The 14307-nt window shown below is 59.8% G+C and overlaps 1 protein-coding gene across 1 annotated transcript in view; it reads right to left on the reverse strand.

Moving 5' to 3' along the window:
• NCS1 (neuronal calcium sensor 1) overlaps positions 1-13693 on the reverse strand; it is a 50588-nt gene extending 36895 nt beyond the window's left edge. The window contains exon 1 of the mRNA XM_027615792.2: positions 13560-13693. Within this exon, the coding sequence (XP_027471593.1) occupies positions 13560-13623 (64 nt within the window). The 5' untranslated portion in view covers positions 13624-13693. The remainder of the gene's footprint in view (positions 1-13559) is intronic.
• Positions 13694-14307: the final 614 nt, after the last annotated feature.

Genomic DNA, 14307 nt, shown 5'->3' on the forward strand with positions numbered 1-14307 from the left:
AAAAAAAGAAAGGAAGGAAGGAAGAACAAATGGGATTTCCTTTGCCCCTTCATTCACCCAATAATTAATTGCTGAGCAGCATATCGACTAGGCCCTGGGCTGGGCTCGGGGAACACAGCACTGACCCAGACACAGGTCTCTGTCCTCCGAGTCTCTGATGAACAGGAGAGATGGGACATAAGCACGCAACAGCTCAGCTGTCTAACCATGTGTGCAAAGTGGGATCCTGACCCAGTCAGGGGGTCAGGGCTGCTCCCTGGGGAAAGGGTGCATAGGCTGACATCGAAAGGATGGGCAGACCTCCGCAGGCAAAGAAGGGAGAGGGCTTTCCGGAGATGACACAGAGTGTGGTGAGCTCAGGGGACCACAAGAAGCCACGGCTCACTGGAACAAGGAATTGGCCAGAAGAAGCACGATGTGGTCCAGGCAGGTGGAGCACAGCGAGGGCCCAAAATATTAACAACTGCTACTATTATTAATAAAGGTGTCACAGCCTGGGATGGGCGGGGTGCAAGAAGCCCTGTCCTAGGGCCTGCGGGGTATGCGGCATCTGCCTACCCCAACATCCCCCACTTCCCTGCCTCATCCCCAGACCTGGGAGGGGGTGGGGACATGCTGGGCTGGCCTCCATCCCCGCTCAGGCAGAAGCCAGGTCAGTCACAGCCCTTGATAAAGTCACAAGCCCCAGAGCAAGGAAACTTCGGAACAGGAGTGGGGGAGGGGCCCTGAGAGACCCAGGGAAGGTGCAAGCCCCCCCCACCCAGACCAGGGAGCTAGAGAGGACACTGGCAGGGACCAAGCAGGGGCTGTACCAGGAATGGAAACCGGGGGGTCACGGGGTCAGCAGGACCCCTCCCTCCCCTTCCTGCCCAAGATGTGGCAAATCCCCCACTGAGAATGACCAGCCAGCCGCACCTGAGCCCCACTAGGGTGGCCCAGCTCCCGCAGCGTCCCTGCAGCTGCTGAGTGGGGGCTGGAGCCCCAGGAGCCCTGGGCAGCCAGCAGCCCTGCGGGCTCTGGCTCTGGCCCTTTAAGAACCAAGAGCAGAGGGTGGCCTTGACCTGGCCTCCACACAGAAGTGACTCGTCCTGTCCTCTTCCTGGTCCTGGGCAGCAGGAGGACCCCAGCACTGGGCCGCCAAGCAGCAACGGGGCACAGAGAGGCACAGCCACACGCCTGTCAGCCTGGCCGGAACCCACCGGAGGCCAGACGGAGGCCATGACCACTTCACCTGCTGGTGCCTCCTTGGGCCAAGGTGGACACTCATCTCCCCTAGTGTCCCTGGGCCTTCAGATGGCTCACCTGGTTCCCAAGATTGGCTCCCAGCAGGGCTCCCTCCAGGTGGGGCCCCGCCCTGCTGGTCGGCAGCCCCTCCAGGGAGCTAACTTACCACCATACCTCTGCCTTACCATGCATCTTCTCTCCACTCTGGCCACTGCACCTTCTCTAGGTCCTCAGAGTTGCCACACCTAGATGCCTCCAGACCTGGAACACGCAGTTCCTTCTGCTTGAAACACTCTTAGCATCCCCCATAAACTACCCCCAAAACATCTTTGTGCCTTCTCAGCTTCAGGTAGGGCCAGCAACTTTAGCATATAAAAATACAGGATGCCCGGTTAAATCTGGATTTCAGATAAATAATGAATAACTGTTTATTATGGCTGGCAACCCTACTCTCAGGTTTCAACCGAAACATCACCTCTTCCAGGAAGCCCTCCCAGATGCACCCCCGACCTGGTAGCCTCCCACAGCATTGTGGAATGCCCTGTCTTGATGCTTATCCTAGTCTCCTACCCGTTTCCCCACCCAAATGCAAATGCCAGGACGGCTAGAAATCCATCCATCCATCTGCCCTGCATCCTGGCACCCACAGGACCTGGCATGAGGCATTCGTCCCACAAAGGCTTTCTGCATCTGGAAGTAAAGAGCAGCAAGGTGGCCTGGGGATACCCTTGGCTGAATTCACCCCACACGGGCACTCAGGGCCTCCAGCTCTTCTCCCCTCCGCCGGCTGGACCTCCTTCTCACAAGCACCCCCAGCTCCACAGAGCCTGAGCCGAGGAAACCCAAATCAAGGTACGAGCAGCTAGCTCCTCTCCGTTATTTTGAGGGCTGCTGTTAGTTTTAATTAAGATCATGTACCGCTCAGGCCCAGCAAGGGCCTCATCACGGGCAGTCTGGAAGTAAGAATCACCCACCGCGGCTGTGTGAGCTGCTGAGGCCTGGACAGGAAGCAGGACCCTGGGGGCCGGGGGGCAGAAGCCCAGGCAGCACGAGCTTTGAGCCCCGTCGAGCGCCTCGTCTGCCCAGCACACACACCATATACTTTTGAACAGAAGGGAAGCGTTCGCTTTTTCCCCCACAGTGCCAAAAATAGCCCCATCTCCTGCCTTTGAACAGGAATCTCTTGGTTCCTACAAAGAGACAGGAGTGGCTGGTGGGGGGGGGGCGCTGGAAGGAGGGGCCATGCTGGCTGGCTGGCCCCCTCCTCATGTCCCCAACCCCGGGGAGGTCCTTGCCAGGCCTGACTTGCCGGGGCCCAGGCTCCCCGTGCCTGACTTCTCAGGATGCCCCCAGACAGGGCAGGCCCCCCAGCCCCAGCCCAGGAGGTCGGATGGGGCCAGACAGGAGCAGAGAGCACAGACCGAGATGGATGAGCCGCTCCGCTCACTCATTAGCTTCTTCCTTTTCATATTTGCTCGTTTGTTCCAACAGATTTGTGCCAGGCTCTGTTCTAGGAGCCGGGGGGACAGTGGTGACCCCCGCAATGAGACGAGTCTGTCCTCAGGGTGCTCACAGCTGCATGAGAGAGGACGAGCTGAAGGTGTCCTCGCCACCCGGGTCTCGGGAGGCCACTGGCCAGTCCCTGGGCACCTCCCTCGGAGAGGCTGCCGGGGCGCTGGTACACGCGGAGGGCCAGGTAAGGAGCACCCCCGAGCTGCCCCTCGCCCAGGGCATGGACCCTCATTCAACCTGGCAGCAAGCCTGTGTGAGGCCACCCGGGCTCAGAGGAGGGGTGCAGGAGCTTGGGGACCCACCAGGCCGTTATGCCAGTATTTTCACACTCATTCCAGCCACAATCCTGGGAGGTGGGATTATCATCATCTGCCCATTTTACAGGTGAAGTAAGGAGGCTCGAGGGAAGGAGCTTGGCCAAGGTCCCAGAGCTCAGGAGAGGGGCCGGGCTTCGCACCGAGGCCCGGCCGCTCCCTGACCAGGAGCGCCTGACACAACACCGCAGACAAGCCATCTCCACTCACGTCGCTGTCCCCTGACCCTCCAGTTCCACAGAAGACAAAGCAGAGGGTCAGGGTAGGAAGTGGCCACAGGGCTGGGAGGTAGAGAACGAGGGATCTGAACCCAGCTCCATCTGCTGCCAAATCCAGGACCTTTCTGGTTTCCACAGCAGATTCTTAGTTGTTTATTTATTTATTTATTTATTTTTTTAAAAGAGGCCACTTTCTGTCCCCAAAAGGCCAGAGTGGTGGGGGCGCTGGGGGAGGCTGGGGGGAGAGAGAGAGGGAGAGAGAGAGAATGGCACTCTGAGCCCACTTCCTAGCTGAAAACCCAAGCCTAAAATAAAAAAAGGAGAGTGCTATTTCTGCTTTGGGTTAAACATTCCTCAAAGCCACATTCCTCCCGCCCCCCTCCTTCTCCCCTGCCAGGGAATCCGGAGCACGGTGGCCTGGATGCCCCACCGGGCTTCCTGGTGCCACCGCATGAGACCAGGAGTGCCAGAGCCAGCAGCTGCCCAGCACCCCTTCCTAGGCACGCCCCAGCATGGACTCAGTAGGTGGGGAGCACTGCCCCCTGGGTGGCCCCATCAGGATACGCTCAGGCTAAGAAAAGATGACTCCCCATCACATAGACACGGGACACTGGAGAAACTGAGACCCTGAAGGGGCAGCTAAAAGCTACAGCAAGTCGGGCTAGAATGAGGACCCCAGACTCCAACCTGGAGATCCATCCCCTCCCACCCCACCCCATCTGATTGCAGGTCAGGAGCACAAGCAGGTCCCACCCTGGTCAGCGGAGGACCAAAACAAAGCAACACATAGACAAACACTTTAGAAAGCCCAGACTCTTATACAGAGGTGTTCACAGGCCGGCCCTGTGTGTGACTCCAGGTCGGGCACTGCACAAGAAACAAATCCACCACGAATGTCCCAATCCTCAAGAAGCCTGCCATCGCCCGGGGTGCTGCTACCAGGCCTCCGGCCCCTGAGGCCCCCTCTGTTGCTGTGTCCCTGAGCCTCACACTGCACCTGTGGCCTCCCACTTTGTCCAACAGATGTTTCTCGAGGCACCCTGGCCACGCCAGGCACGGGCAGGGCAGGACGGCTGGGGGCACTCCAGGTGTACCCTGTTAGTCTCCATGGCCTTATCCTCAGGCTGCCTCCTGCTTCGCAGCCCCGGGCCTACAGGCTCCCCAAGAGCAGGGATGGTGCCAACACTGGACAATGGGACACACCGCTCCTGAGCCCACAGGCTGGGAGGATCCCACGAGGTAAGCACAGCACTGGGCACTAGTGAGCACTGGAGCCTCCCCTGGGACAGGCAGAGGGCTGAGAAAGCCTCAGAGGCCCGGGGTGGGGCAGCCGCCTTGATGCCCAATCCTACCGATGTCCCCTGGACTTCTCACAACTGCTCGCCTGCTGCCTTCCTGGAGGAAGCCAAGCCGAGGCTGCCCCAAATCCCTTGCAGGAGGCGAAACACCTGGAACCGGTAGGGCCACGTGTAAAGCTATGAAGCTGCAAGGATCCTATCCACTGTCCAGCCTCACCTCCAGCCCAGGAATCTGGGATGTCCCGGCAGTATCTGATGAACAGCTGCCTGAATGCCTCCAATGTTGGGGTGCTCACTACCCTACTCAGCAGCTCTAAGGCTGTAAGGCTCACAGAGATTGTAGGAGCCAGGCACACAGAGGAAGGGGCATTGCTTTGCCAGACAAAGATTTGAGCCTGAGCCCCAATGTGGCCACTGCCTGGGAAGCCATGGGCATGTCTCTGACTCTGCCTGGGCCTCTTAATGGGCACAACAGTCCCTATTCCCAGGGTTGTGGTGAGACCACAGGGCGGTAGATCTGTACTAAGTACTCACCGCTCCGCATGTTCACTTGGTAAATGGGGGCTGTCACTTCTGCTATCCCTCCCCAATCCCCCCACCACCCCAGGACAGATGGGCTCCCACAGAGCACCGTGGCGACGGCAGGAGGGTGAGAAGTGGCAGCCAGGATGCCTGGTCCCAGAGCTCAGCAACTGCGCCACCGGCTTCTGACTCAGGTCTCCGGCCCGTCTATGCCTATGCCTCCGGCCCAAGCTCCCCGCCCGCCAGGCGCATCCGCATTTACAACCCGCGCCGAGCTGCCCTCACACACAGCAGCACGCGCACGCGCACGCGCACGCGCGGGCACAGACGTGCCGCCGCACCCACTCCCGACACACACCGCGACCCCGTCACTCGCGCCCGGAGCACGCCCACGCGAAGCGGGGCTCGCACACGTGATCCACAGCCCCCGCCCCACCATACACCCACACCAGGCACCCACGCTGGCCCACGATCGTCCGCGCACCTCCAAGGCAGCTTCTGGGCACCCCCACCCACAAGCCACCCCGCCCTCGGCCCAGGATCAAACGCCGGCTGCATCACTCACCAGATGGGTGGCCTTGGGCCCACCCTGATCCGCCGTGAGCCTCAGTTTCTCATCTGTAAGCGAGCACCACCCAGGATTCCTGGGAGGAGCTGGCGATCCGTGCGTGTGAACCCTGAGCTGGGCCCGGCAGAGACGGCCTCTGATCCTTCCGCGATGTTGATTACAGATTTGCCCTCATTACTCATGAGCCATCAGATTCCTGTCTCCACGGTCCCTACACTCACCCACAACAGCCCCAGTTCGCAGATGAGAAAACCGAGGCACGAGAAACTAAGAACTGTGTCTGCGGCCGAGACAGCCCATGATCCCAGGTCAGCAGACACCAGAGCCCGGGCACGCTCCGTCCCTGGGGCCCCGCTATAGCTGCCCCACATAAGTCTCACCAGCTGGAAATCTGAACATCATACAGAAGGGGAAACTGAGTCCCAGGGGCACTGGGGACTCCACGGTGACTGTCCAGGCTGAGGGTTCTGGGACTGAAGCCCAGGCAGGTGTCTCTCTGGCCCTCCAAGGCTACGTCCATGCAGGGACCTAAAGTCCAGCATTCCAGAGCCTGTCCTCCCTCCCCAGCTCAGTGAGCCAGGAGCCCAATGCAGAATGATCCTGCTGCCAACCAGCTGGGCCAAATACAGAGGCCATCACATTTGCCACTCACTCCCAATTTATCTGAGGGCTTGTGACGGCTCACCCTGTGAGCACCCGGGGGGTGGCCAAGGACTGCCATCCCCTGACACGAAGAGCTTAGCAGCTTCTTTCCTGTGAGAGTATTTACTGAGCACTTACTACATGCCAGTTCCTGTGTCCGCCTGTTGGGAAAAGCACTGTGGTCCATCCCCAGGTCACACACAAGACACCCAGAACTCAGAGGGGCAAGGGGCTGGGCAGAGTCACAGCCAGAAGACAGCAAAGCTGTCCCACAAACGCTCAACGCTCTGTTGTCCTGCCCTCAGCTGGGAATCTGACCCCAATTTCAAGTTACCTGGAAACTTGGCACATTAATTTATGACGTTCTCTGCCCTGGTAAATAGACCACACCCAGGACGTGCAAAGTGTTACATCTCAAAATGCCAGTAAGAAGGATGCTCTTTTTAATTGATACTGGTTTTTTCCTTGCCTGAGAGGAAGAGCTATTTAGGACAAGATGAACCAAATCAGAAAACAGCAAGACACCCCTGTCTCAACCCCAAGAGCCAACCCATCATGGCACAGTGGGGAGCATCCCAACATTTAGAGCCAGGAGTCCTGGGTTTCTGCCTGGTATTTGCCTTGTAACCTTGGGAGGAACACTTCGTCTCTCCAGTACTTGATTTTTCCATTTGTAAAATAAAATAAAATAAAATGTGTAAAATAAAATTTGGACTATATGATCCCAAAATCTCCTCTAGCTCAAAGATCCCAGGATCCTATTTAATAGTAACCAAAGGAATGAACATTGAAAGAGCGAGCTACTCTTTTCTTTCCCACAAAATCAGCAGTAATCAAGAAAAGCAGTAAGACTCAGTTCTGGCAAGAATGCAGGGAAACAGGCACTCTCTCATCCACGTTTGCTGAGAATGGAAATTGGAACATACTTTTTGGAGAGTGATTTAACAATTTTTCTATCAAAAGCCTTTTAAGACGTCCCCAGGCTTTAACTCCACAGCTTCATTTTGGGGAATGTATCTTCAAGAAGAGCTACATGCAAAAATTTATTGCAAAGATGTTCATACAAAGATTGAGTAGAAAAATGTTTGTCACAGCACTATTGATATTGGCAAAAAGAAGGAGGAGGAAGGAAGGAAGGAAGGAAGGAAGGAAGCAAGCAACCTAACTATCCAATGGCAAGGGATCAAATAAAATATTGCATTCACATGATACACCATTAAAAAAAAATCATGCTTTTTATTTTTTTAATCATGTTTTAAACTTTGGTTTTTTTTAAGATTTTCATTTATTTGACAGAGAGAGAGAGACAGTGAGAGCAGGAACACAAGCAGGGGGAGAAGCAGGCTTCCCCCCGGGGCAGGGAGCCTGATGCGGGGCTCGATCCCAGGACCCTGGTTTCCTGACCTGAGCCGAAGGCAGACGCTTAATGACTGAGCCACCCAGGCGCCCCTAAACTTTTTTTTTTAAGTGGACTCCATGCCCAGCGTGGAGCCCAACGCGTGGCTCCAACCCACGACCCTGAGATCAAGACCTGAGCTGAGATCAAGAGTCAGATGCTTAACCAACTGAACCACCCAGGCGCCCCTTAAAAATCATGTCTTAAAAGAATAGTTAATAATGTGAGCAAACATTCACACCTGTCAGGTTTAAAAAAGTTAGAAAACAAAAAGTATATAATCCCAAATGTATAAGGTAATGAAACCTACACACCAAGTCCAAAGGAATCTTCCTCCCAAATACACCCAGAATCTGTCTCATCCCCGCTGACACCCAGTTCATCACCATGACCACCCCCTCCTCCAATCCATCCTTGGACTATAGATAAGAACACTCTCCAAACCCACATCGAACTTTCTCCACCACCCCCTTCCATGGCCCCCCACCCATCTCAGAAAATGTGCAAATCCCTTCCCATGGTCTTCGGGGCCCTTGGTGAGGAGTGACGTGAGCCTGGCCCAGCCCCAGCCACACTGCCCGCTGCCTATGATCTGCCCAAAGGGGCCGAGGTCTGGCCTTGGGAGGAGAGGAAGTTGGGGGTGCAAGAGAAAGGGCTTTTACCTCACACTGCCAGAATCTCGGGGCTGGGGTGGGACTGGGGCTGGAGATGGAAGGAGCCAGAGGAGGCAGAAAGAGCCAGAACAGGCGTGAGGAGGAGACCTGGGCTCTGTGACTCCCCACGAGTCCCTGCCCCTCTCTGGCCTCCTCTGCTTCTCTCTGCACAAAGGGGAAGGCGGCAGACCCACTCGGCCCACCCTGCTCTAGGAGACAGAAGATCCTAGGACCGAAGCCACCAGAAGTCCCCTCAGAACCAGGCACCGTGCTAAACCCTTCACATGCCCGTGAATCCAACTCTGGGGCCTCTGGGCTGCTCATCTTCCACAGGAGGAAAGCGAAGCTCTGTGAGAAGGGGCGTGCACAAGGAAAGAGCCAGAACCGCAGCACATCTGGCCCCAGAGGCCCACTATCCTCCCTGAGACTCTGCTGCCAAACAGGCCCCCTTCCTTTCTGGCCCACACTCCGGACCTCAAAGCATCCTCCCATTTGTACCCACAGAGTCACATGGGCAGGTGTTACAGATGAATGAGCCGCTGCTCAGAGAGGGTAAGTGACCTGCCCAAGGTCACAGAGCCTGACTGAGGACCCAGCCCCGTCCTCTAGAATACTGAGTTCTTTCCTAACAGCAGACGTGGATGTTTCTTGCCCAGCGCCCACCCTAGTGTAATGCCCCTAACCTCAACTCCTCTTGCTGCTGCTCGGTCTCACCTCCAGTGGAGAGAGGGAGCGGGCCTCCCTGGTCTCACCCTCTTGTGCCCAGGATACATAGGATTACAGCAGCCGCCTTCCTCCCTCGGGGCCTTTCCTCTCCTGGGTGGCTTATTCCTTGCCTGGCTGTGGGGCCCCTCACAGCCCAACCCATTTGTCCCCAGATGGGTACCAGATACTGCCTCCCCACAACGGCAACGTCTTGCCCCCCTCTGGCTGAGCAGCACTGGGTGGGGGAAGGAATCATGGGAGAATATTCCTTCTCTTACAGGAAGGGACCCTCGTGTGACCTTCCCAAAGCCAGGGAGTTTACAAGAGCCCAAACGGTGACACCCGGTATCTCTTCACCCCAGACTCCTGACCGTGAACGAGGGTCCCCTTCTTGGCTCTAGGTGGCAGAGGGGTTAGCCGCTGGCTACCCGAACCTACCCCCCCCCGGTTGCCCCTCCCCCTCCACAAGGTGCCACGTGCCGGGCACCATTCTGGGCATCAGGAAAAAGGCTGCAGAGACTCAAGGTTGGCAAGCAAGGTCAAGGCAGAGCCTGGGCTGACCAAGAGCGACAAGGAGCAGGCGACCTCCTCCGGGTCCTGGACAGAGGGTCCCTGGGGAGTGCCGGGAGCACCATGGGGAGAGGCTAAGGAAGGGAGGCGGGGTGGAGGTGAGTGTCTATTGGGGCCGCCTGGCTGGAGCCCAGAAACCTTTAAACCAGTGCAGCTCAGACCACAACAAATGGCTCGAGCCCCATAAGCTTGGTTTTTTGGACCATGTGGCTGGTTTCCATCTGAAGGCAAGAGTTATATCCTTCCCTTTCCCGTTTCAATGTCTGTGCCCAACCCCGAGTGAGCGCTCCATGAATGGCAGGTGAGGGCGGAGCAGAAATGACCAAGTGGGGGTGTGGGGAGACCACTGCAGGTAAAACAAGAAGCTGCTAGGATTCGGGCTCGCCAAGGATCCCACCTTTCTCTGCGTCCTATGGGCCAGGCACAAAGTCCGGGGCCGTGGGAAGATGCCCCGTGTGGAGAGATGAACTTTGCCCACAAGATGTATTTACGATCAACTCAAGATGAAGCTGAATCGTGTAGTCAAAGCGACATTAGGAACGACTGCTCCCATGCATCCTTACATCCTTGACAAGTGTTTGTTGCGCCTTAAGGAGGACCCTTTACAAAAGGCCACGTATTAGGCTATAAGGGAATTACCCTGTTGGTGCCTTACGTCCCCTGGGAGCCAAGTACCATGAGCATACCCATTTTGTAGATGAGGACACCGAGGCTCACTTAGGGGAGGGGCTGGCCTGTCCCACTGCCTGGGCACACAGGGTGGACAACAGCCTCACCAACAAGCTGGAAGACAGTGGGCCAGACCTCCAAGAAACTGGGCCGCCGGCCACACTGACTCCTGCTCTCCGAGTCCTGGCTGGGCAGGGGCCCCCATCAGGCTCGAACCTCCTGCTGCTCCTGGATATGAGCTGTGCCAGGAAGGGGGAAGATTGCACGACGGGGCGCGATGATTTACAAAATCTCATCTGCAGAGGAGGAAAAAGTCTCCTCTGCAGTGTTCGGCCTCAAAGACGGAAGGTTTTAGTTAGGCTGCATCCAGATGTGTCTTAGACCTCCTCCTGCCCCCTACCCCCCCAACCCCACCACACACACACCAGGACAGTCTTTCCCACGGAGGAGAAGAGTCACCACCAAGGGTGGCAGCCAGCGATGACTCAGGTGTGAACATCTGGGCTCCCCTCTGGGCACTGGAGCCAGCTGTGCTCTCCCGAGGGGGCCTAGAACCCCCCGGAACCAGTGTGGGTCTTCACATGGGGCTCCTGGGAACCAAGATCTGCGTGACAAACACCTGTCAAGGACGCAAGGCCCTGGACCCAGCCCAGACCTCAGGACTGAGAAATCGGAGTACGAAGCAAGCGGTGCACGTGGAATTCAACAAGCTCTCCCACAGACTCTGACGGCCCTTGCTCAGTGCTCCTCTCTTGACCCCACACACAGAGCCCCCGGAACACGGAGCAGATGGCTCCAGCACCCATCAGAAGGAAGCCCATCTGGGGGCCTTAGGACAAGCTGGAGGCTTTCTCTGCTTTTCCTGCCGGGAGACTTTTCATCATCAAATATCTGTGGACCTACTAAGTGCCAAGCAGCAGCAAGGGAGACAGATGGGAAGCCAATGAAGCCCCCGCCACCTCCCCCAGCCCACACCTAATAAAGGCTCTACAGGGGAAGGTACTCGGCTAACTCTCTCTGATCAAAACTGTTCCATGTCTCAAAGGCCTTTAAAAATAGCCCAGGCCAGCTCAGCACTACCAGACCCGTTCCTAACAAAGCCCTGTTGACTCAATTTCTCCCAAAGTTGACAGATGTGCCCAGGGGTGGGGCGGCGGGGGGGGAGCAGCAACATGACCTCCCCCCCAACCCCTACCCATTTAGAATCCACCATCAACGGGCTGATAGCAGCAACCAGACAGGGACCCACAGAAGAAAAGCCCCTCCTGACTTCTTGGCCTGAGTTCTGAGGTCTTTCAAGGGGCATAACTTTGGAAACGGACCGGAGTTTGAGTCCTGACACCACGTGGTGACTGGCCGTGGATCTTGGGCACAGGACTTCACCTTTCTGAGTCTTAGTTTGTCTGTCAGTGAGGTTGGTAACAGTGCCCACCGTGTGTAAGGCGATTCTATGAGCTAATGATGCCAAGAGCTCGGCACGTGACATGCTCAGGAAGCAGGCAACCTGGCTTCATTCAGCTCACAGTGGGCCCCCCTGCTCCGCCAGCATGGGGACGCCCTGGTTCAACCCAAGCCCACCACTCCTGTCAAAGCCCGTGGTGCCCTCTGCCGCCCCGGGGCCCAGGAACCTGGGAAGTCCCACCTGCAGCCAGCCTGCAGACAGCTATGGCCCACATCTGGACAGAGCCTGAGGAAAGGCCCAGCAAGTCTCACAGAAGAGCAACCAAACTGGGCCACCTGCCCGCTCCCCCCATCCCCCCAGGAAAGAGGGTAAGAGCAGGAAGGACCGAGTCCCAGTCCTTGGAGCCTCCACACTTCAAGCAGCAGCTACTGGGATGTGAGCTCCTTGCTGGAGCATTCCACTGGAGAAGGACCAGTACCTCCCAGCAGACTAGTGCCCACTCAGGAAAGCCCCCTTTGTTCTAAGCATGTGGGGGCGAGGGGCAGGGAGCTGAAGCGTGGGCTTGGCCAGACCTGCAAACGTGCCCAGAAGACCGATGAAGGGGGGGAGGGGGGCAGAGGTTGTGCAATGCACCACCAGAAGCTGCCTCCCGGGCCTCCATCAACGCAGGAGGCTGGCAGTTAATCTCCTGCCCCTGGGAAGAGTGCAGAGGGGCTGGCCCCCTGCGGCTGCCCAGGTATGGGGTCTGAACTCCAACCCACAGCCAGGGCCAGTGCCCCCTTCCAAGTCACACACCCAGGCAGGAGCCCTTCCAGACCATGCAGCCGTCCTTCTCCAGGTCCCCCCCCCACAAAAAAAGAGCATGTGGTCATGTGGTCAGGACCCAGTGCCATGAACCCCTGGCAAGCTGGGGTGTCCCCCCAAGAGGCTGCAGGGAGGAGAGAAGTCCGTGAGGGAGAAACCGAAGATGCGAAGGTACAGGACAGTTGTGAAGTTGAGCCAAGTGGAGAGACACACTGGACCAGCTCTGAAGAAGTCCGAAATGGGCAGACCCTCCTCTTAGGGGGGGCCCCGGACGATGACCTGCTGAGATGGCCCAGACCACCCCACGCCCCCAACCCCCCCCCCCCTTGTATCAACCCATTTCCCAATGTGGCAGATAGAGATAGAAAAGGGGAGGTGAGATGAGGGCCAGGGGAGAATTCACCCTGTAAATCCTGCAGCCCACAGGGCGCCCAGGACCCCACGCCGCCGCCGCCGCCGCCTCGAGCTCTCTGGCAAGTCTCGCGCCCCACCCCCCCTCAAAGCACACGATCCGGGCCAGGGAGGGGGCGACAGGCCCACCTCGAAGCAGCAGCAGCAGCAACAGCAGCGGCATCGTGATGCATGAATCACCCACCCCGCTGTGCTCGTGCCAGTCGGCTCCGCACAGCCCCAGCCACCGCGCCACCGGGAGCCCCCTCCCCGACCACCGCCCCTCGCCCTGGCACAGCCCGGCTCTTTCGGACAGCTCTGCAGAGGGGGGGGGCTGCGGGGGGGGGGGAGGGGGAGGGCTGGAGCCGGCCCTCCCGGCCCGGGGGTGGCCCCGCGAGCGCCGACAGGCGGCACCCGTCCCGGGCGTGGGGGGGGGAGGGGTGCCCTAGAACAATAGGGCCAGGTGTGGGGCCGGGGGCGCGGCCGGGGCTGCGCAGGGGTCCGCGCGGAGGCAGGGCGGGGAATGGCCGAGGGAGGGGTGCGGCGGGCGCGCCCGGAGGACGGACGCGGGGTCCGGGGGTTGGGGGTGGGGGCCGGGCGTGGGGGAGGGGCGCGAGGGGGCGGAGGCAGCGCCGCGGAGCGCGGGGCGGGGGTCCCGGCGCGCGCACTCACAGTAGGTCTTCCTGGTCAGCTCCTCCACAACTTCGGGCTTCAACTTGCTGTTGGATTTCCCCATCCTCGGCGGCCGCGGCCCCCGCCCCCGGCCGGACCCCGTCGGGGCGCCCAGCAGGAGCGGCTCGGCCGGCGCGGGCCGCGGCGGGCGGCGGGCGGGGCGCGCGGAGGGCCGGCGGGCCGGGGCCGGGCCGGGGCCGGGCCGGGCCGGGGCCGCGCCTTTGTCTGCGCCGGGCCCGCGCGGCCCGGGCGCGGGGCTCCGGCGCGCGGCGCTGCGCGGCTGGCGGCGCCTCGGCCCCCTGGGCGCGGCGCGGGGCCGGGGACGTGGGGGCGGGGGGGCGCGCGGGCGGCCGGCTCGCAGGCCCGGGGCCGTCCGGCCGCCGCCCTCTCCCGGGCGCCGCGGCGCGGAGCTGCGCTGGGCTGGGCGCCGACGCGGCCGCGGGGTGGCCGCGGTCGTCCCTGGTTACTGGGCTCCGCGGCACATGCTCGCTGCTGCGCTCCCTCTCGCCGCCGCCCCTGCGCTCCCCGCCTCCCGCCTCCCGCTCGCACCGGCGCGCCAGGGGTGGACCCGGAGCCGCCACTCAGCGCCCGGCGCCACCTCCCGCCCCGCACCCGCCCGGCTCGGGCCTGCGCCCGCCGCACGGCGGCCCCGCGGGGCACCGAGCGGGCCCGCGGAGGGGCGCCCCCGGCCTCGCCCGGGCCCGCGGCGGGAGGGGGCGGTCACCCCCGCCCCCGTCCGGGCCGCCGC

Source organism: Zalophus californianus, chromosome 13 (assembly GCF_009762305.2).
Source record: "Zalophus californianus isolate mZalCal1 chromosome 13, mZalCal1.pri.v2, whole genome shotgun sequence".
In the NCBI taxonomy this organism is placed as follows: Eukaryota; Metazoa; Chordata; class Mammalia; order Carnivora; family Otariidae; genus Zalophus; species Zalophus californianus.